The sequence below is a fragment of the Mus caroli genome, unplaced genomic scaffold (assembly GCF_978045245.1).
Source record: "Mus caroli unplaced genomic scaffold, Mus_caroli_1 scaffold_18, whole genome shotgun sequence".
NCBI classification, from domain to species: Eukaryota; Metazoa; Chordata; class Mammalia; order Rodentia; family Muridae; genus Mus; species Mus caroli.
The window spans coordinates 75,460,609-75,483,086 of NW_028227273.1; the positions used below are offsets into that span (position 1 = coordinate 75,460,609).

General features: G+C 37.5%; 1 protein-coding gene across 1 annotated transcript in view; it reads right to left on the reverse strand.

Moving 5' to 3' along the window:
• LOC110288707 (vomeronasal type-2 receptor 116-like) overlaps positions 1-22,478 on the reverse strand; it is a 44,036-nt gene that overhangs the window by 19,422 nt on the left and 2,136 nt on the right. The window contains 4 exon segments of the mRNA XM_085832847.1: positions 1,345-1,468; positions 4,223-4,438; positions 5,128-5,919; positions 6,253-6,547. Coding sequence (XP_085688973.1) covers positions 1,345-1,468; positions 4,223-4,438; positions 5,128-5,919; positions 6,253-6,547 — 1,427 coding nt within the window.

Sequence of the window (22,478 nt, forward strand, 5' to 3'; positions counted from 1 at the left end):
AAGAAAGACAGCATTTTCAACAAATGGTCCTGGCACAACTGGTTGTTATCATGTAGAAGAATGCAAATTGATCCATTCCAATCTCCTTGTACTAAGGTCAAATCTAAGTGGATCAAGGAACTCCACATAAAACCAGAGACACTGAAACTTATAGAGGAGAAAGTCGGGAAAAGCCTCGAAGATATGGGCACAGGGGAAATATTCCTGAATAGAACAGCAATGGCTTGCGCTGTAAGATCTAGGATTGACAAATAAGACCTCATGAAACTGCAAAGCTTCTGCAATACAAAAGACACTGTCAATAAGACAAAAAGTCCACCAACACATTGGGAAAGGATCTTTAAGTATCCTAAATCAGATAGGAGACTAATATCCAATATATATAAAGAACTCAAGAGGGTGGACTCCAGAAAATCAAACAACCCCATTAAAAAATGGGGCTCAGAGCTAAACAAAGAATTCTCACCTTATGAATACCGAATTGCTGAGAAGCATCTGAAAAACTGTTCAACATCCTTAATCATCAGAGAAATGCAAATCAAAACAACACTGAGATTCCATCTCACACCAGTCAGAATGGCTAAGATAAAAAATTCAGGTGACAGCAGATGCTGGGGATGATGTGGAGAAAGAGGAACACTCCACCATTGTTGGTGGGATTGCAAGCTTGTACAACCACTTTGGAAATCAGTCTGTCGGTTCCTCAGCCTAGCAAACACATATGTGGATGCTGGTAGTCAGCTATTGGATGGATCAAAGGGCCCCCAATGGAGGAGCTAGAGATAGTAACCAAGCAGCTAAAGGGATATGCAACCCTGTAGGTGCAACAACATTATGAACTAACCGGTACCCTGGAGCTCTTGACTCTAGCTGCATATGTATCAAAAGATGGCCTAGTCGGCCATCAATGAAAAGAGAGGCCCATTGGACATACAAACTTTATATGTCCCAGTTCAGGGGAATGCCAGGGCCAAAAAATGGGAATAGGTGGGTAGGGAATTGGGCGGGGGAGGGTATGGGGAACTTTTGGGATAACATTGGAAATGTAATTGAGGAAAATACTTAATAAAAAATATTTAAAAAAAAAAAGAAAAGCATTGAAAAGTATGGGGGAATATATTGTATCTTCAAATATTGACAATGGATTAAAGTTATAAATCAAGAATGATTTGCAATGGCTATGTTAAGCTATTTCAAGGGGATTATGATGAATTTGTCACTTAAATTCCATTTTACAAGAAAGAAAAAAATAATATTTGACTTTGACTAAGAACTTTTTTACTTGCTAGCAGATTGTAGAATTTAGTGGAGAAACAGGAAGTATTCCATAAAATCTACATTTACCTGTCTCATTAGAAATCTCATTGTCTGCACAGGAAGTGCACTTGTAGCAGCAGATGGCCTTGCCCTCCATGGTTACTTTCCTGAATCCGGGCCTACAACTCTCAGTGCACAAAGACTGAGGGACCTGTGAAGAATGAAAAGAATGTTATTTAATGCTTACAGTGTAGTGAAAAAAATTCATAAAAACACAGTTTTTGAAGATCATGCACTGAAAAGCAAAGTATTGTTATTAACACCTAAACTTATTTAAAGATTAGTTGTAGTAATAAGGGATGGGGAACTAGGGTTATCCACCATAAAGTTCCAGATGCCACGAAAGCTAGAGACTCCCAGGATCCATCTGGGATGACTTTAGCTGATATATCCCACAAATGTGAAAGAAAACTTGTTGAGACCATATTTATATGTTAGGCAAGGCCCTTGGTTGAGAGATGGGGGCACCAACCCATATCAAAAATACTAACCCAGAATTGCTCCTATCTAAAGGAAGTATAGGGACAAAAAGTGGAGCAGAGACTGAAGGAAAGGTCATACATAGACTGCCCTACCTGGACATCTATCCTATATATAGTCACCAAACACAAACACGGTGGCTTATGCCAAGAAGTGCTTGCTGACAGGAGCGAGATATAGCTGTCTCATGAGAACCTCTGCCAGTGCCTTACCAATACAGATGAGGATGCTGACAGCCAACCTTCTGACTGAGTACAGGGACCCCAGTGGAGGAGTTAATGACTGAAGGAGCTGAAGGGTTTGCAACCCCATAAGAAGAACAACAATTTCAATGAACTACAATGTCCAGAGCTCACGGGAACTAAATTGCCAACCAATGAATACATATGGTAGGATCCATGACTCCAGCAGCATATGTTATAGAGGAGACCCATATCTGGCATCAATAGGAGGGAAGGCTCTTGGTCCTCTGAAAGCTTGATGTCCACCATAGGAGAATGCTAGCTATGGTGATGAGGCAGAAGATTGGGGGTGAAGCTTGGATTGGGAGATGAGTATGGGATTTGCAGATCAGAAACCAGGAAAGTGGATAACATTTGAACTGTAAATAAATAAAATAACCAATAATTTTTTTCAAAACGAAATAAAAATTTTGCCTTAAGAAGGCAAATATGTTTAAATTTTGGCCTGAGAATTATCATAGTGTGAAAAAATTTGGAATCTTAATTAGTTAAGGACAAGTTAGTGAAACATTAGTGATTAGGAATATGAAAAGAGGAGTTCATTAGGCCCATCTAGTCTATCACTACCTTTGTACTTTCTGACACCTGTGTTGAGCATCCCAATTTCTACCATTACTGTGAATCTGGACTGTCAATTTGAGAGGATTTATACTTAAAATGGAAGCAAATAAACATATTTGTAGGAAGAATATATATAGATAAATTTAGCTAAGGTAAAAAGATTCAGTTAAATTTTAAATGTCACTAATTATTGTAAAAATGTCCCAATTGCAGAGAAGATAGATGAGAGCTGTGTTATTCATTGCTTCCTGCAGAGGATATTATATCATCAGCAAACGCTTACATTTGAAAATCATGCATTTTCCAATATAATGCACCACACCCTCAAATAGTTCTCTAAGTTCTTTCAAGTTATTATTAAACATTGAATGAAGTAGGACATATTGAGAATCAAGGGGCAATTAAGGGATGCTAATGGAGTTATTATATAGTATTTTGAAAGAAAAATATTCCATGCATGTTAATTCATTTGAGTGCTTACTTCTTTTTGGTGCTATTATATATGAAGTTACAGAAACTATGGGGGATTCAGACTTGCTGATGAAATTATGGCACAATGGTTGGGAATTGAAAGACTATACTATTTCCTCAATTCCAGGTTTCTAATTTTATTTACTGTTAATCCATGTGTATAGAAACATTTTCTTTCTCTTTCCTATGCCTGTGTTGAGTATGACCACTTGTTGTCATACTTGCAATCTTGGTAGACAATGATACTTAAAGTACCATAAAACAAAATAAAATTTTTTATAAAATTCATATTTTGTCATGGTTTTTGAACATAAAAATTAAATTTGATATTGTTCAATGATATTAATCCCAAATGAGAGATTTTTCTCCATTACATTAACACATGAGTCATTTGGAAATGAAAATTTCCTCTTACCACGGGTCTCATCCCTAATTTGTAACAAATGGAAGAAACCTAATCCTCATATAAGTTAGCAATGGGGGACTTATTGAACAATATATACTTCTATTGACCTGAATCAAGGAAAATCAAAAGCCAGTATTCTAAAATTACTTTGTGTTATTTTATACTGATACTCAAAGTGTAATGGAACTGATATAATGAGTCAAGCAAAAGGATGGACCATCTAGAGACTGCAATATCTAGGGATCCATCCCATAATCAGCCTCCAAACGCTGACACCATTGCATACACTAGCAAGACTTTGCTGATAGGACCCTGATATAGCTGTCTCTAGTGAGACTACACCGGGGCCTAGCAAACACATAAGTAGATGCTCACAGTCAGCTATTGGATGGATCACAGGGCCCCCAATGGAGGAGCTAGAGAAAATACCCAGGAGCTAAGGGATCTGCAACCCTATAGGTGGAAGAAAATTATGAACTAACCAGTACTCCGGAGCTCTTGACTCTAGCTGCATATGTATCAAAAGATGGCCTAGTCGGCCATCACTGGAAAGAGAGGCCAATTGGACTTGCAAACTTTATATGCCCCAGTACAGGGGAATGCCAGGGCCAAAAAGTGGGAATGGGTGGGTAGGGGAGTGGGGGAGGGTATGGGGGACTTTTGGGATAGCATTGGAAATGTAATTGAGGAAAATACGTAATGAAAAATATTTTTAAAAAAAGGTTTTAGATAATATATTACCCACCGCTGAAAATATTTCTGGCCATTGTATCATCTGTTCAGATAAAGACAACTGTTGACCCTGGGGAGCATTTGCAGAAAAGGATCCTATTTTCACTTTTAATCCAAGACCCTTTGGTAAATTCCAAAGGTTAAGAATGTCATATTCTTCATCTATTGTCTCTCTCCAATCTAAACTCTTTTTGTCTCTCACTTCAATGTCCTTCAGGAAAGTGATAAGCTGAAAGAGAAATATAATTTTATATTACATTGTGCAGAAGAAGCAAAATAAAATGAAGGTTTTATAAAGTCCTAGTATTCTTAATTTCTGATGTGAACATCAACATTAATTTAGATTCCATTACTGATGACTAATTGAAAACCTGAATGTTCAGAATACCATTCTGCTTCTGAATTATTATTTAATGACTATTAAATTATTATTATTTAATGACTACTGATCTATGAAAAGATAAACTTTTTTAAACCTAGGAACACTTCATTTTAGAATATAATCAGAACTCCAGGGTTGAAAATGAGGGTGCTCATATCTAGAAATTAATTAAAATGTATTGTTTCTATATAAACCACTCTCATTATTTCACTTAAGTATTCCTGTTTTAATTTCTCTTGTAACAAATATATAAAGCAATAAGTTTTTTATTGCAACTATTTTCATGAAAAGTCTGTACAGCTAGATACTGATGACAAGAACTTAGTTTTGACTAACTATATTTGTTCCTGGTATCTTGCACACCATTTTACAACATCATACAGTTTAAATTATCTTTACTCCTAGATAAGAATAGAAACACAAAAAATTCTGTGATTGTGGACAAAATAACTGAATTTTACAATACCTAAATTAGTATTGTTGTAAATCTCTTCTGTCAGAGTGCTGACAATAAAATACAGTAGGAAGGTTTTTACCTGCCATGGAAAGGACACCATCCCTTCATCATTTTTAAATTGTTGCATTTGAATTTGCTGAAGTGTCATCTCATGGAGGCTGTGAGCCACAGCATATACACCATTGTAAATATTTCTGCTCTCATCATTCATGGCCACATCAAATATGTGACTAGGTAAAATATCCAAAGAAGCATTGGTTTGACAGTTGGCCAAAACATGACAATTAATGCCAGAAAATGAGCACTTGAAGAAGAAATACCACAACTTAGGAAGATAAATGTCTTCTGGGTATTTATTGGGATTAACTGTTTGAATAAATTTGGTAAATTCAAAATTCTCCCTATAATGGTGCTTAAAAATTAGGCTTCCATGGAATGAGTCTAACATGAAATAATCAGCTGTGTCCATAACATGATGTTCAATGTTCATGACCCAGACATTCCATGTCAATAACCTGTGCCCAATATTTCTCATTAGACTTGCTAGAGAATCAGTGTCACCATAAATAATTATTACATTTGTCTCATCCATATTTTCCCAGAATTTGGCAAAATATAAATTCCATGTTTCTGGGATCATTTTTACAAAAGCTATACAGATTCCCTTTCTCTCCATCTCCTCCCTAAAATCTGATAGAATTTTATTTCCTTTGTGGTCATCTGGGATGATGAGACCAACCCAAGACCACCGAAAATGTACCATCAATGAAACAATGGCAAGTGAAAGAGATGTGTCCCTTGGGGACATTTGGTAGAGAGAAGAATACTGAGTATGGTCACTCAAGAGAGGGTCATAAGGTCCAAAAGTAATCTGAAGCAAATTGAAAAGAAGAGGAAGAATATTATCATCAAAAAATTTCATTCCTGAAGAAATAGATGATAACAGGAGAGCATTTTAAAGGCACATTCCAATTACTACATGTTACAGAAATTTTTGTTAGGCCTGCAAGCTTCAAGGACTTACCTGGCTCATTGAATACATCAACCTTTCTCTTACAACCAAGAGAAATCTGGATTAAATTCTATGTGTCTGGATATTGCTTTGATGTTTGGATAATTGATCAATCACTTTTTCCATTTAAAGACATCTATAATATGAACAAAGAGAACTAACTCTCAGTTCCCACAATTCAAATTTTCTCACCTGTGGAAATTTAAGGCATTGAAGCAATGTCCCAATTTGGGCAGATGTTTTCCATGATGTCCCTGTGAGTGCAGCAGTGAAGTTTCTCTTTTTACAATTGTAATTAGGTAAATAATTTCTCTGAACAAGAGCTGAGAGCCATATAAAAACATTATCAAGAGTGTCCTTTTCAGTGAATCTGACATTGTAGAAATCGAATCCAAGAGATATGTTGGGTAAAAGACTGGGGTTCCCATTGATCTCCTCAATGGCAAATAGCAGAGCGAGAATATACTGGTAGTTCTTAAAGTTATACCTGTGTAATTGGCATGAAAACACATAAGAGGATGAACAAATATACCACACAATATATATATATATCTAGTATCGTAAATTATATGGATTAACTTTGAATCTATAAAACACGTAATTTAATTTTTTCACCAAGAATAGATGAACTAGATTAGATAAATACGTTATGGTTAGGCAAGCACATTTACCATTACTACTCATTGTTTATAGACCCTCAAAGCATATATTATTTGTATTTCATAGTTTATTCTTTACACATTCTGATTAGAAAAAAAAAAGAATCATTTTCCCCCAAATAGCACATCTGTTGGAATGTAGATCTTTAACCTTCTGTGATCTTCGCATATGAAGATTAAATATTTTATTATCAATCCAACTTTTAATAACAGTATATTAATTAAATAATATTATGAAGTTAATTTCATTGCTTGTGGACATTGTTACTATTTCTCTGATACATTTTTTTTTTTTAGTATGGCAGCATGGAATTACTAGTGTCCTAGAAAAGCCTGCTTCTCTCAAGAAGAAGGAAGACCACCAAAGTATGGGTACTTTGGTCTTTCTTAGATAGAGGAAAAATATAAACATGGAAGGAGATACAAATTGTGGAACAGAGATTGAAGAAAAGACCATACAGAGACTGCCCTTCCTGGGGAATCAATCCCATATATAGTCACCAAACCCAGACACTATTGTGGATGCCAACAAGTGTTTAATAACAGGAGACTGATATAGCTGTCTCATGAGAGGCTCTGCCAGTACCTGACAAATAGCACATCTCAAATAGCACATGAGGTGTATGCTCTCAGCCAACCATTGGACAGAGCACAGGGTCCCCAATGGAGGATCTAGAGAAATGGCTAGGACCCAAGGAGCTGAAGGTTTTACAGCCAAGTAAGAGGAACAACAATATGAACCACCCAATATCCCAAGAGCTCCCAGGGACTAAATCACCAACCAAAGAGTACAATGGACGGACCCATGGGTCCAGCTGCATATGAAATAGAGGATGGCCTTGTTGGAAATCAATAGGAGGAGAGGCCTTTGGTCCAGTGAAGGCTCAATGCTCCAGTGTAGGGAAATGCTAGGAGAGGAAGCAGGAGTTAGTTGATTGGTGAGCAGGAGGATAGGGGACAGGATTGGGAATTTTCAGAGGGGAAATCAGGAAAGGGGATAACTTCCAACATATAATGGCACAGAATTTACAGTAACATTTCATTTTGAGAAAAAAGAACATAGTCAGAAAATACTAGATTAAAGCAAGATCAAAAACAAGCTGAGCAAACTCCAAACTCTGCAACTCCATGTCTGATTTCAAAGTATTCCCTACATCTCCAATTCCTTTCCTCTCTATTGACTTCAAAACATATCTTTCTCTTGGGCATTTTTCCATTCCCTTTCAGCAGTGCCCTGGGCAGTTATATCACAGCTCAGGCATCTTCAACATCATGAGGCAATCCAAGTTTCTCATTTAGAATTTGATATAATGATTCCTCTAGGTCTCCATGTACAGACATTCCTGATATAATCCTGCCCTTAATAGATGACTTTAGTCACAGGGAAAGATGCCAGAACACCTTTCTTCAGTCCTTGACTCTTAATGCCAGGACAACATGACTGAACCTGACAAGTTATGTTCCATGCTAGGGCAGTAACATGACTCTCCTATAAAATTAAATCTTTACCAGTTTTCTGTTCTGTCTGTTTTCCTTTTCTTTCTAAATTGTGATAACCTGAAATTCTACAGTAGACAATGTTGGTGGCCTTATACTCCTTTTTACTAAATTTTCATTTAGCAGCAGATTTTCCATTGGTATCTGAATGTACTTGGACACAGGAATTAGTAATGGCAGATTGTAGTACTATTTTCTCCTCAATCTGTACATTGTACATTTTCATTTCTCAGCTCTGTACTTTTCTTTATATATCTTCATATGCTTAAATACTAATGACAGCATGCCAGTGTCAGTAAGAGGCAGTGTTGAGATTTCCTTTGCCAATGGAATAAATCTATAACCCTACACTTTAGCTTCAGGGTCACTTTTTGAACTACTTCAAAATGTCGCATCATTCTTTTCCAAGATATCTAAAGAGCACTCTCTGGAAAACACTAATATTCATATCCTCTGTCCAATGAAGGAGAATTGCAAAGGTCAAATTACATTCAGCAAGACTTTTTTCCACATTCTTCCTTGGTTGGCTCATTAAGCAACACTTTACAGGTTTAACTGCTTTTCTAAAAAAAAAAAAAAAGTCACAAAGTCAATAGTCCAATAAACACAAAAACAAAGGAATAAGCCTTTCTTTAATATAAACTTCTGTCTTCCTTATGTTTGGTGGATGTGAAGAACCACAATAACCATAAAAAGTATTATGAAGGAAAACTTACAATTTCATAGATCTTGTCCATTTCAGCATGGTGGGAAGCATTGCAGTGTGCAGGCAGAAACGGTCTTGGACAAGGAGCTTGAGAGTTCTACATTTTTGTCCACAAGAAGCAGAAGTGAAGAACCTGAGCAAAATTGAGCTTCTTAGAGTTCTAAATCACCCTTGCATAGGGACACACTAACTCTACTAAGGCCACAACTACTCCAGCAATGCTACTCAGTATGCCCAGGCATTCACACACAGGAGTCTATGGTGCCCATTTCTACTAAAAGCACAAAAATTTTGCTATCTATTTATATTTTTATTTAATTTGGTAACTTTTAGAAGAAAAGTCAGGTTTCCTAAATAATGTGATTTCTTCTAGACAAGTCATATTCTGAGATGGCCCCACCTCGAAATTACTAAGGCAACACAAAATGATCTTGATTGAGAATTGTATTGAACTTTGTCAGGAAAAGTTTCTCTGAGTGCAGAGGTGATTTGATGTTTTTGTAAGGTTTTGCTAAGTTACCTTCCTAGAAAAAGCAACACTATTTTGTCAGTGAGTTAAATTTAACCTTACCTTCTTTATGCAAAGGAACAGAAAGAATAGAAGGAACTTGAACATGTCCAATAGAGAAAAGGCAACATGGATCAAGGGTCTCAACATAAAACCAAATCCACTGAATCTAATAGAAGAGAAAGTGTGAAAGAGCCTTGAACTCATTGGCACAGGGGAAATTTACTAAATAGAACTCCAATTGCTCATGCTCTAAGATCAAGAATTTATAAATGGAACCTCATGAAACTGTAAAGCAAACGGCATAGTCAATACGACAAATCAGCAACCTACAGATTGGGAAAAGTCTCCACTAACCCCACATCTGATAGAGGGCTAATATATTAAATATATAAAGAACTCAAGATGTTAATCACTAAAAGACAAACAACCCAATAAAAAATGGGATATAGAACTAAACCAAGAATTCACAACTGAGGAATCTCAAATGTCTGAGAAGCACCTAAAGAAATGTTCAAAGTCCTTAGTGATCAGAGAAATGCAAATCAACACGACCCTGAGATTTTACTTTATACCAACCACAATGGCTAAGATCAAAACCTCAGGTGACAACACATGTTGAAGAGGATGTGGAAAATGAAGAACACTCCTCCATTGCTGGTGTGATGACAAACTGACACAATCACTCTGGAGAACAATATGCTCCTCAGAAAATTGGAAATAGATCTACCTGAAGACCCAGCTAAACCAATCTTAGGAATATACCCAAAAGATATACCACCATGTCACAAGGTCAAGTGTTCCATTATGTTCATAGTAGCCTTATTTGTGATAGCCAGAAGCTGGAAACAACTTACATGTCCCACAACAGAAGGATAGATACAGAAAATGTAGTTCACTTACACAAGAGACTACTGCTCAGCTGTGAAGAATGAGGACATCCTGAGTTTGCAGGCAAATGGATGGAACTAGAAAATATCATCCTGAGTGAGGTAACTCAGAACCAAAAGAACATGCATGGTATGTACTCACTAATAAATGAATATTAGCCCCAAAAGTGCAGAATACCCAAGATACAGGCCACAGAACTCAAAAAGTTCAACAAGCTGAAGTGCCCAAGTAAGGATTCCTCAGTCTTACTTGGGAGAGAGAAGAAAACAATGACAAGTGGGGTGAGAGGGAGAGACGTAGGAGGGAAAGTGGAGGGGAGCATGAAGAGCAGATTCTGATGAAAAAGGACTGAAGGCCTGAGGGCCAGCAGAAAGAATGGAAACAACCTTGGGAAGTAGGAGGTTGGGGAAACCCTCCAGAATGCACCAGGGACCTAGGAGCTCTCAGGACTCAAAGGGAGGGACCTTAGATGAAATGCCAGGAAGTAGGCACAGGGAATTTATAAAGCCCACCTCCTGCACGAAGACAGGGAAATTTCTAAATTGAAGCAAGATTTGTAATTCTGAGAGTTGGGGATAAAATATCTATGAAAAGAAGTGACACAGATTTTTTAAAAGTGGTTTGTGCTTAGTATTTAAAAGACAATAATAATTGTCATTAACTTCATTTGTTATGCAAATGTTTCTTATGTAAAAAACATCATTTTTAGGTCTTAATAATTAAGGTAACTTGTTTGTGAAGAAGTCAAGTATAAATATTTCAGTGGAGCTTAAATCCTGTACTGCCAGTGGTTGCCTGCTGCAACCACTGTTGTATAGTTCTCCATTGACAAATAAATTGATTGCCTGAGGCTGTTGAATTATCTCTATTGTTTGAGGAGCCTAAGGTAGCTTCATTATACAGTATCACTGGTTCGATAAAGTTCCTGTATTATTAGGGTTTACAGTAGCACCAGATAAGGCAGTGCCATTTTTATGAAAGATAGTTTGGAACTTTTTATTCCAGTAGGACCCTTTCAGACCAGGAAGATACAGTTAGATTTCTGTTCTGAGTGGGAAAGAAGCATTGAAGTTTATGGCACCTCTTGCCATTCTGGGACATTGTTTTCTGATATGTCCAGGCTTGTTACTTGAATAATTTTGTGAGCCAAGCCTAATTAATTTTTTTCTGTCCTTGACTACTAAGATTTTGGGTAGTGTTCTGGCCTTGAGAGGTTGTTGTAATGGATATTCCTTGAAAATATGAAGTAGTAAACACATGCTTTAAATACATTTCCAGATTTTTAAATTGTCTTTAGAAGAGATTGACAAGTGGGTGTAGCATTCTCAAAGGCCGGATGTTTTACAACAGTATCTTTTGCTTCAGAGCCTCTATCAGCTGAGCAAGAGTCCTCAAAATATTTTTCTACTTTCTGTATTATATTAGCAAGGCTTTTGGTATTTGTATCACTACTGGGCAAGAATCTCCATGCTTCTAGAGTTGAAGCTGCTATTTTTTTATTAAATAATTTTTTACACTCCATATGTTATCCCCCACCTCCCTCAGACTGTTCCATATCCCATAACTCCTCCCCACCCTCCTGTGTCCACGTAGATGTCCCCACCCCCCACCCCACCTGACCTCTAAACTCCCTGGGGCCTCCAGTCTCTTGAGGGATGGGTGCATCATCTCTGAATGAACACAGACCCTGCAGTCCTCTACTGTATGTGTGTTGAGGGCCACATATCAGCTGGTATATGCTGCCTGATTGGTGGTCCAGTGTTTGAGAAATCTTGGGGATCCAGATTAATTGAGGCTGCAGGTCCTCCTGCAGGATCACCATTCTCCTCAGCTTCTTTCAGCCTTCCCTAATTCAACAACAGAGGTCAGGAGCTTCTGTCAATTGGTTGGGTGCAAATATCTGTATCTGACTCTTTCAGCTGCTTGTGTCTTCCCGAGTGTGTTCATGCTAGGCCCCTTTTTGTGAGTGCTTCATAGTCTCAGAATTACTGTCAGGCCTTGGTACCTCCCCTTGAGCTGGATCCCACTTTGGGCCTGTCACTGGACCATCTTTTCCCCAGGCTTCTCTCCATTTCCATCCTTGTAATTCTTTCAGAAAGGAACAATTATGGGTCAGAATTGTGACTGTGGGTTGGAAATACAATTTCTCACTTGATTGTTCTTCCTAGAGAGGTAGGCTCTATAAATCCCCTCTCCCTTCTGCTGGGCATTTCATCTAATAGCCTAAGAGTCTCTTACCTCCCAGGTTGATTTTTACTGTTTTTATTTACCACTACCTTCTTCTGAGTTACTTTTCTCAGATTTTTAGGTTGAAGAATAAACATTGTTCTTAGATCCTATTTGAGACAGTACTAAAGGAGTCCCCACACAATGAGGTGAATCTACTGTCTCCTACGCACATGTTTTTTTTGTTTTGTTTTGTTTTGTTTTGTTTTTGTCATCATTTAATGCCTTCCTAATCACAGTCCAAATAGCAAACACTGTCAGGGGCAAGCCTAATCCTCTACTCTCTGTAATCAAATTGTTAATATCTAACCCTGTTTTCTCCCATGGGTCCATATCTAAAGTTCTTTTCCCTGGAAACCAAGGACTGACCATTTGTACAAACTGAAGAAAGTCAGTCAACTGGCTAGTGCTAATCTTAATGCCTATTTTCTTTAAGAGTATGCTTAATAACATCTGTAAAGAACTTTCTGTCGGTAGAATAACTTTTGTCCCATCGTAAGTGATATCACAAAATGCACACAACCCAAAGCTGATGGCTACTGATCAAAGGTTGATGCTGAAAGCTCCCAACAGAACTTCTGGGAGATTGACTGTTGACAGCAGGTAATTTAAGTCAATTAGAGCTGATGGCTCCTGGCCTACCCTGGGCACTGACTGTACTCTATCAAGCAAACTAGGTGTTGATGGCTCCTACTATTGGCCTCTGCTGATGTCAGCAGGCAATTGCAAGACTGAACTAATGGCTTCTGGTGTAAACCAGGTGCTGATGGTACCAAATATCAGCTTCAGCTGATGGCAGTAGGCAATATTGACTCCTAATTATCACCCTCCATAACTAAGCAATCCCTGACCAATGGTTTTGCAAGGTCCAGGTGAGAGTCCTATCTGTGTAGATATACATTATTCAAAGATCCTCTTCCAGGGTGACATTTTAGGTTCTTCAAGCCACCCAAACTAGAGAAGGTAGAGACAGGGTACAGAGTAATACTCTAGTGTGGCTTTAAATCTGAGGGTCTCCGGACATTCTAGCTTTCCAAATATACTTAAATGCTGATAATAACTTCTAAAATGTCCTAAAAACTTTCTTGCTCATTCTGAGGGTAAAAGGCTGCTGGTTTAGGAGATTGACATCTATTGCCTGGAAATTAGAGATTAAGGAACGTGGCCTTTGATCTATCTCAACAGGAACTGCTCATCTCTAACTTTCACTCTCCAAGTTGGATGTCTCAGAAAGAAAAAGGGATACTGATGAAAATTATCTAAAAATCCGGAAAAACATAAAGGTCCTAAGCGTGCAATTGAAATTTTTTTCTTCCTTCTCCTCCTCTTTGTCTAAGAAGTGTTCTGTCCAAAAAAATTCTCCTCATCTCAGTTCCTCTGCCATGTCTCTTGGTCCTCAGCATGTATACATCTTTCAAGGTACATGATCACATGTTAAAAACTTAATCACAAGTTCACACATAAAATCAAATCATAAATTGAAATACAAGTTTACAGCAGAGAATATTTATATATGTATCCTTTAAGAGTAACTATCTGCCTAAACATTCATCACCTGTCACAGCTCCATAGGTTCCTTGAAAGTTTAAAAGCATAACTAAGTTATTAGTGAAGTTTTGCATAAATAAATTCATTCAATATTTTATCTTCTGTCCTATCACCTACAATAAATCATAGTTGCCCTCTTATTACCTTTGCTTAATTGTTTTACAACTTCTTGGAACATGCTGTGAGTATTAGAAAGTCTGGTTACTATCTAGAAGCAATCAACTGGTGACAGATGAGAGTTTAACAGAATTCTCAGTGCAGTTATGACCATCATAAAAGGACCTAATAGTAGTTCAACTATTAAAAAAAATAAGCTTCATAAACACAAAAATAAATTTAGGGATTCTTATAGGATCATCATTAAGAAATAAGAAGCCATCCATTTGTCTATATACCATTAGACATACGTCTTCCTGGATCTGCAGAGATCTGCTCAAAGAAGTGGGAAAATACCTACTGATTATTATTTGTGTTCAATAAAAACAGGAAAAGCATATTTACAGCAGGAGTCTTTCCTAAAAGATTTATTCCTATTCCTTGCTTATTGGAGATTTGTTATAAATATAATCTAAAGCAAAGTCATTTCAGGAAGATCACCTGTTACTTATTAGCTTGGCCTATGATAGCGCCTGACCATACTTAAAGTTGGGGATGAAAGATATGGGCTGAGAGGGTGGATACTGAACTAGATTAGGGACTTTGGAGAATATGATAAATGCACTGAATTTTTAACAAATGTAAATATATTATCATTATTAAAATTTTCAAGGAAAATTTTTATGGTGGGGAGGAGGACTTGCTTAGCAATTGAGGGTGTGATTTTTCCAGAGAATCTAAGTTTCTTTCCCAGAAATATTAGGAGGAAGCTCACAAAAATCCAAACCTTGAGAATCTAGTACAAGTATTGGACTCAATACATACAAACATGATAGGCTAATACAGTCATACATAAATACACACAAAAAGAAAGAGAAAAGGTAATTATAATAATATCAGTATAATGGCAAGCATTAGATATGTTAAAACATAAAAAGCAAGGTCGGGTTTCGGGACCCAGCTGAGAGTATTCTGCAAAGGTGAGAGTACAGAATACAGAAGCTAAAATCTTCTGGGACAGGCAGGAGCCACAGAGCTTCTAAGGCAGCCCCCTTTTGGGGCCCCAGACAGTTGGCTACTTTCCTGACCAGAGGAAAGGGTTCTGCCTGCCCCGTGAGCGCTTTGCCTAAGCATCAGCAGCAGGCATCATGGTTCTGGGAGCCAGCCTAGAATATTCTGCACAGTCCCCAGACATCCGGTCACTTTCCCGGCCAGAGAAAAGGGGTCCGCCTGGCCCTTGAGCAATTTGCCTGACCATTGGCATCAGACATCTTGGTTCCCGGACCCAGCCAAGAGTATTCTGCACAACTCCAGAGATTAACAGATGGCAAAAGGCAAACATAAGAATCCTACTAACAGAAATCAAGACCACTGGCCATCATCAGAAGGCAGCACTTCCACACCACCTAGTCCTGAGAACCCTAACACAACGGAAAAGCTAGACCCGGATTTAAAAGCATATCTCATGATGATGGTAGAGGACATCAAGAAAGACTTTAATAACTCACTTAAAGAAAGAAAGGAGAACTCTGCTAAAGAGTTACAAATCCTTAAAGAAAAACAGGAAAACACAACCAAACAGGTAGAAGTCCTTAAAGGAAAACAGGAAAACACATCCAAACAGGTGATGGAAATGAACAAAACCATATTAGACCTAAAAAGGGAAGTAGACACAATAAAGAAAACCCAAAGTGAGGCAACACTGGAGATAGAAACCCTAGGAAAACAATCTGGAACCATAGATGCAAGTATCAACAACAGAATACAAGAGATGAAAGAGAATCTCAGATGTAGAAGATTCCACAGAAAATATCGGCACAACAATCAAAGAAAATACAAAACACAAAAGGATCCTAACTCAAAACATCCAGGAAATCCAGGACACAATGAGAATACCAAACCTACGGATAATAGGAGTTGATGAGAATGAAGATTTTCAACTTAAAGGGCCAGCAAATATCTTCAACAAAATAATAGAAGAAAACTTCCCAAACCTAAAGAAAGAGATGCCCATGAACATACAAGAAAACTACAGAACTCCAAATAGACTGGACCAGAAAAGAAATTCCTCCCTATACATAATAATCAGAACAACAAATGCACTAAATAAAGATAGAATATTAGAATGCAGTAAGGGAGAAAGGTCAAGTAACATATAAAGGCAGACCTATCAAAATTACACCAGACTTTTCACCAGAGACTATGAAAGCCAGAAGAGCCTGGACAGATGTTATACAGACCCTAAGAGAACACAAATGACAATCCAGGCTACTATACCCAGCCAAACCCTCAATTACCATAGATGGAAAGTATTCCACGTGGAAACCAAAGTATTCCACGACAAAACCAAATTCACACATTATCTTTCCACAAATCTAGCCCTTCAAAGGATAATAACAGGAAGAAAAAAAAAACAATATAAGGACGGAAATCACAACCTAGGAAAGGCAAGAAAGTAATCCCTCAACAAATCAAAAAGAAGAGAGCCACAAGAACAGAATGCCAACTCTAACAACAAAAATAAAAGGAAGCAACAATTACTTTTCCTTAATATCTCTTAATATCAATGGACTCAATTCCCCAATTAAAAGACATAGACTAACAGACTGGCTACACAAACAGGACCCAACATTCTGCTGCTTACAGGAAACCCATCTCAGGGAAAAAGACAGACACTACCTCAGAGTGAAAGGCTGGAAAACAATTTTCCAAGCAAATGGTCTGAAGAAACAATTTGGAGTAGCCATTCTAATATCGAATAAAATCGACTTCCAAGCCAAAGTTATCAAAAAAGACAAGGAGGGACACTTCATACTCATCAAAGGTAAAATCCTCCAAGAGGAACTCTCAATAATGAATATCTATGCTCCAAATGCAAGGGCAGCAACATTCATTAAAGACACTTTAGTAATGCTCAAAGCACACAATGCACCTCACACAATAATAGGGGGAGACTTCAACACACCACTTTCATCAATGGACAGATCGTGGAAACAGAAACTAAACAGGGACTCAGTGAAACTAACAGAAGTTATGAAACAAATGGACTTAACAGATATCTACAGAACATTTTATCGTAAAACAGAAGGGTAATCCTTCTTTTCAGCACCTCACGGGACCTTCTCCAAAATTGACCATATAATTGGTCAAAAAACAGGCCTCAACAGATACAAAAATATTGAAGTTGACTCATGCATCCTATCAGACCACCATGGACTAAGGCTTATATTCAATAACAGCATAAATAATAGAAAGCCGACATTCACATGGAAACTGAACAACACTCTTCTCAATGATACCTTGGTCAAGGAAGGAATAAAGAAAGAAATTAAAGACTTTTTAGAGTTTAATGAAAATGAAGCCACAACATACCCAAACCTATGGGACACAATGAAAGCATTTCTAAGAGGGAAACTCATAGCTCTGAGTGCCTCCAAAAAGAAACTGGAGAAAGCACACACTAGCACCTTGACAACACATCTAAAAGCTCTAGAAAAAAAAGGAAGAAAATTCACCCAAGAGGAGTAGATGGCAGGAAATAATCAAACTCAGGGATGAAATCAACCAAGTGGAAACAAGAACTATTCAAAGAATTAACCAAACGAGGAGTTGGGTCTTTGAGAAAATCAACAAGATAGATAAACTCTTAGCTAGACTCACTAGAGGGCACAGGGACAACATCCTAATTAACAAAATCAGAAATGAAAAGGGAGACATAACAACAGATAATGAAGAAATCCAAAACACCATCAGATCCTTCTACAAAAGGCTATACTCAACAAAACTTGAAAACCTGGACGAAATTTAAAAATTTCTAGACAGATAAGAGGTACCAAAGTTAAATAAGGATCAAGTTAACGATCTAAACAGTCCCATATCCCCTAAAGAAATAGAAGCAGTCATTAAAAATCTCCCAGCCAAAAAAAAAAAAAAAAAAATGCCCAGGACCAGATAGGTTTAGTACAGACTTCTACCAGACCTTCAAAGAAGATCTAATTTCAGTTCTGAACAAACTATTCCACAAAAAGAAGAAGAAGGAACTCTACCCAACTCATTCTCTGAACCCACAATTACTCTGATACCTAAACCACAGAAAGATCTAACAAAGATAGAGAATTTCAGACCAATTTCCCTTATGAATATCGATGCAAAAATCCTCAATAAAATTCTCGCTAACCGAATCCAAGAACACATTAAAGCAATCATCCATCCTGAACAAGTAGGTTTTATTCCAGGGTTGCAGGGATGGTTTAATATATGGAAATCCATCAACGTAATCCATTATATAAACAAAATCAAAGACAAAAACCACATGATCATCTCGTTAGAAAAAAGCATTCGACAATATCCAACACCCATTCTTGATAAAAGTCTTGGAAAGAGCAGGAATTCAAGGCCCATACCTAACCCTGATAAAAGCAGTCTACAGCAAACCATTAGCCAACATCAAAGTAAATGGTGCAAAACTTTAAGCAATCCCTCTAAAATCAGGGACTAGACAAAGCTGTCCCATCTCCCCATACCTATTCAACATTGTACTTAAAGTACTAGCTAGAGCAATTCAACAACAAAAGGAGATCAAGGGGATACAAATTGGAAAAGAAGAAGTCAAAATATCACTTTTTGCAGATGATATGATAGTACATATAAGTGACCCTAAAAATTCCACCATAGAATTCTTAAACCTGATAAACAGCTTCAGTGAAGTAGCTGGATATAAAATTAACTCAAACAAGTCAATGGCCTTTCTATACACAAAGAATAAACAGGCTGAGAAAGAAATTAGGTAAACAACACCCTTCTCAGTAATCACAAATAATATAAAATATTTTGGCGTGACTCTAACTAAGGAAGTGAAAGATCTGTATGATAAAAACTTCAAGTCTCTAAAGAAAGAAATTAAAGAAGATCTCAGAAGATGGAAAGATCTCCCATGCTCATGGATTGGCAGGATCAACATTGTAAAAATGGCTATCTTGCCAAAAGCAATCTACAGATTCAATGCAATCCCCATCAAAATTCCAACTCAATTCTTCAACCAATTAGAAAGAGCAATCTGCAAATTTATCTAGAATAACAAAAAACCTAGGATAGCAAAAAACCTTCTCAAGGATAAAAGAACCTCTGGTGGAATCACTATGCCTGACCTAAAGCTTTACTACCGAGCAATTGTGATAAAAATTGCATGGTACTGGTATAGTGACAGACAAGTAGACCAATGGAATAGAATTGAAGACCCAGAAATGAACCCACACACTTATGGTCACTTGATCTTTGACAAGGGAGCTAAAACCATCCAGTGGAAGAAAGACAGCATTTTCAACAAATGGTGCTGGCACAACTGGTTGTTATCATTTAGAAGAATGCGAATTGATCCATTCCTATCTCCTACTACTAAGGTCAAATATAAGTGGATCAAGGAACTCCACATAAAACCAGAGACACTGAAACTTATAGAGGAGAAAGTGGGGAAAAGCCTTGAAGATATGGGCACAGGAGAAAAATTACTGAATAGAACAGCAATGGCTTGCGCTGTAAGATCGAGAATTGACAAATGGGACCTCATGAAACTGCAAAGCTTCTGCAGGACAAAAGACACTGTCAATAAGACATAAAGACCATCAACAGATTGGGAAAGGATCTTTACCTATCCTAAATCAGATAGGGGACTTATATCCAATATATATAAAGAACTCAAGAAGGTGGACTCCAGAAAATCAAATAACCCCATTAAAAAATGGGGCTCAGAACTGAACAAAGAATTCTCACCTGAGGATTACTGAATGGCAGAGAAGCACCTGAAAAAATGTTCAACATCCTTAATCATCAGGGAAATGCAAATCAAAACAACCCTGAGATTCCACCTCACACCAGTCAGAAAGGCTAAGATCAAAAATTCAGGTGACAGCAGATGCTGGCGAGGATGTGGAGAAGGAAGAACACTCCTCCATTGTTGGTGGGATTGCAAGCTTGTACAACCACTCTGGAAATAAGTCTGGCGGTTCCTTAGAAAATTGGACATAGTACTACCGGAGGATCCAGCAATACCTCTCCTGGGCATATATCCAGAAGATGTCCCAACTGGTAAGAAGGACACATGCTCCACTATGTTCACAGCAGCCTTATTTATAATAGCCAGAAGCTGGAAAGAACCCAGATGCCCCTCAACAGAGGAACAGATACAGGAAATGTGGTACATTTACACAATGGAGTACTACTCAGCTATTAAAAAGGATGAATTTATGAAATTCCTAGCCAAATCGATGGATCTGGAGGCATCATCCTGAGTGAGGTAACCCAATGACAAAGGAACTCACACAATATGTACTCACTGATAAGTGGATATTAGCCCAAAACTTAGGATACCCAAGATATACGATACAATTTGCTAAATGCATGATACTCAAGAAGAATGAAGACCAAAGCATGGACACTGTGTCCCTTCTTAGAATTGGGAACAAAACACCCATGGAAGGAGTTACAGAGACAAAGTTTGGAACTGTCACGAAAGGATGGACCATCTAGAGACTGCCATATGCAGGGTTCCATCCCATAATCAGCTTCCAAATGCTGACACCATTGTACACACTAGCAGGATTTTGCTGAAAAGACCCAGATATAGCTGTCTCTTGTGAGACTATGCCAGGGCCTAGCAAACACAGAAGTGGATGCTCACAGTCAGCTAGTGGATGGATCACACGGCTTCCAATGTAGGAGCTAGAGAAAGTACCCAAGGAGCTAAAGGGATCTGCAACCCTATATGTGGAACATTATGAACTAACCAGTACCTCGGAGCTCTTGACTGTAGCTGCATATGTATCAAAAGATGGCCTAGTCGGCCATCACTGGAAAGAGAGGCCCATTGGACACACAAACTTCATCTCTGGGTCTTCAATTCTGTTCCATTGGTCTACTTGTTTATCGCCATACCAGTACCATGCAGTTTTTATCACAATTGCTGTGCAGTACAACTTTAGGTTAGGCATGGTGATTCCACGAGAGGTTCTTTTATCATTGAGAAGAGTTTTTGCTATCCTAGGTTTCTTGTTATTCCAGATGAATTTGCAGATTGCCCTTTCTAATTCGTTGAAGAATTGAGTTGGAATTTTCATGGGGATTACAGAATATTAATACTTTAGCTGGATGCATATATCCACCACTATAAGAAGAATGGTAAAATAACCCATACAGTGCTGATAATAAGGACCATCAGTCAATACCACAGTGAGAATTTGCCAAACAAATGTATGCAACAAAACCTACAGTACATGATATGAGCTGCTTTTGTTTGTATTTCTAAATTTGATCGACTCTACCTCTGGAGATTATGTCTTCCTTAGAATACACACAGACAAAAGGAGATCTCACAAAAAAAGACATTAGTGCCAATGAAAAATGCAAATGGAATGAAAGAAGGCCAGTGTTTACAACAGGGTAGATACCAAGGAAGAACTTTTGTAGTTAATTCAAACAAAAATAAGGCCATGAAATATTTGTATTTGCATTCAAAATCAGTCATTGTTTTTGTACTGAAAAACTGCATTGCTGAAATTCAAAGAAAGAATGAGATCAATTATAAAGCCAATTCAGAATCACAACAGAATTCAGAATGGAGCCATATTCACTGCTAATATACAAGAGGGAAGACATAGTAGAAAGAATCCAGAATGGCATTATCTACCTGAGAAATGTTCTAGAAAATGAGTTTGTCATTTACTATGTAAAATTGCTTACAATGGTGCATAGCTCCAGTAAAACAACAAAGTACATTAAAAACAAAGTTGCCTCGAATTGAATTCTGATGATACATCAATTTTATCAAACTATGAAGAGTAAAATTGAATAGATATTTGGTGAAATTAATTTTGATGTATATATTCATACCCATATTTTACTTGCTGTAAAGGAAAATAATTCTCTCTCATAAACACACAGAGAAAATTTTGAATTTGACTGGGACAGATTCAAGATACATCAACCAAAGGATTGAACATATTGGCCAATAATATGACTTATGCATTTCAGAATCCTAATGATGGACCTGGGAATCTGATTTTGATCTTTTCACACACATTGCAGGATGACAACATTTGTTTGAACAGTTTTACCTTCACTTGCAAATGTGGGCTACTACAAAAGTATGTCCACACATGCAAATAATGGATGTGATAAGAAGTGTGAAAAGACTGTACTATGAAAGTGAGTATAAAATAAGCTACCTTTCTCTTAAACGTATTCCACACTCATAAGGAACACACTATACAACAAATATGCTTAATGCATTATT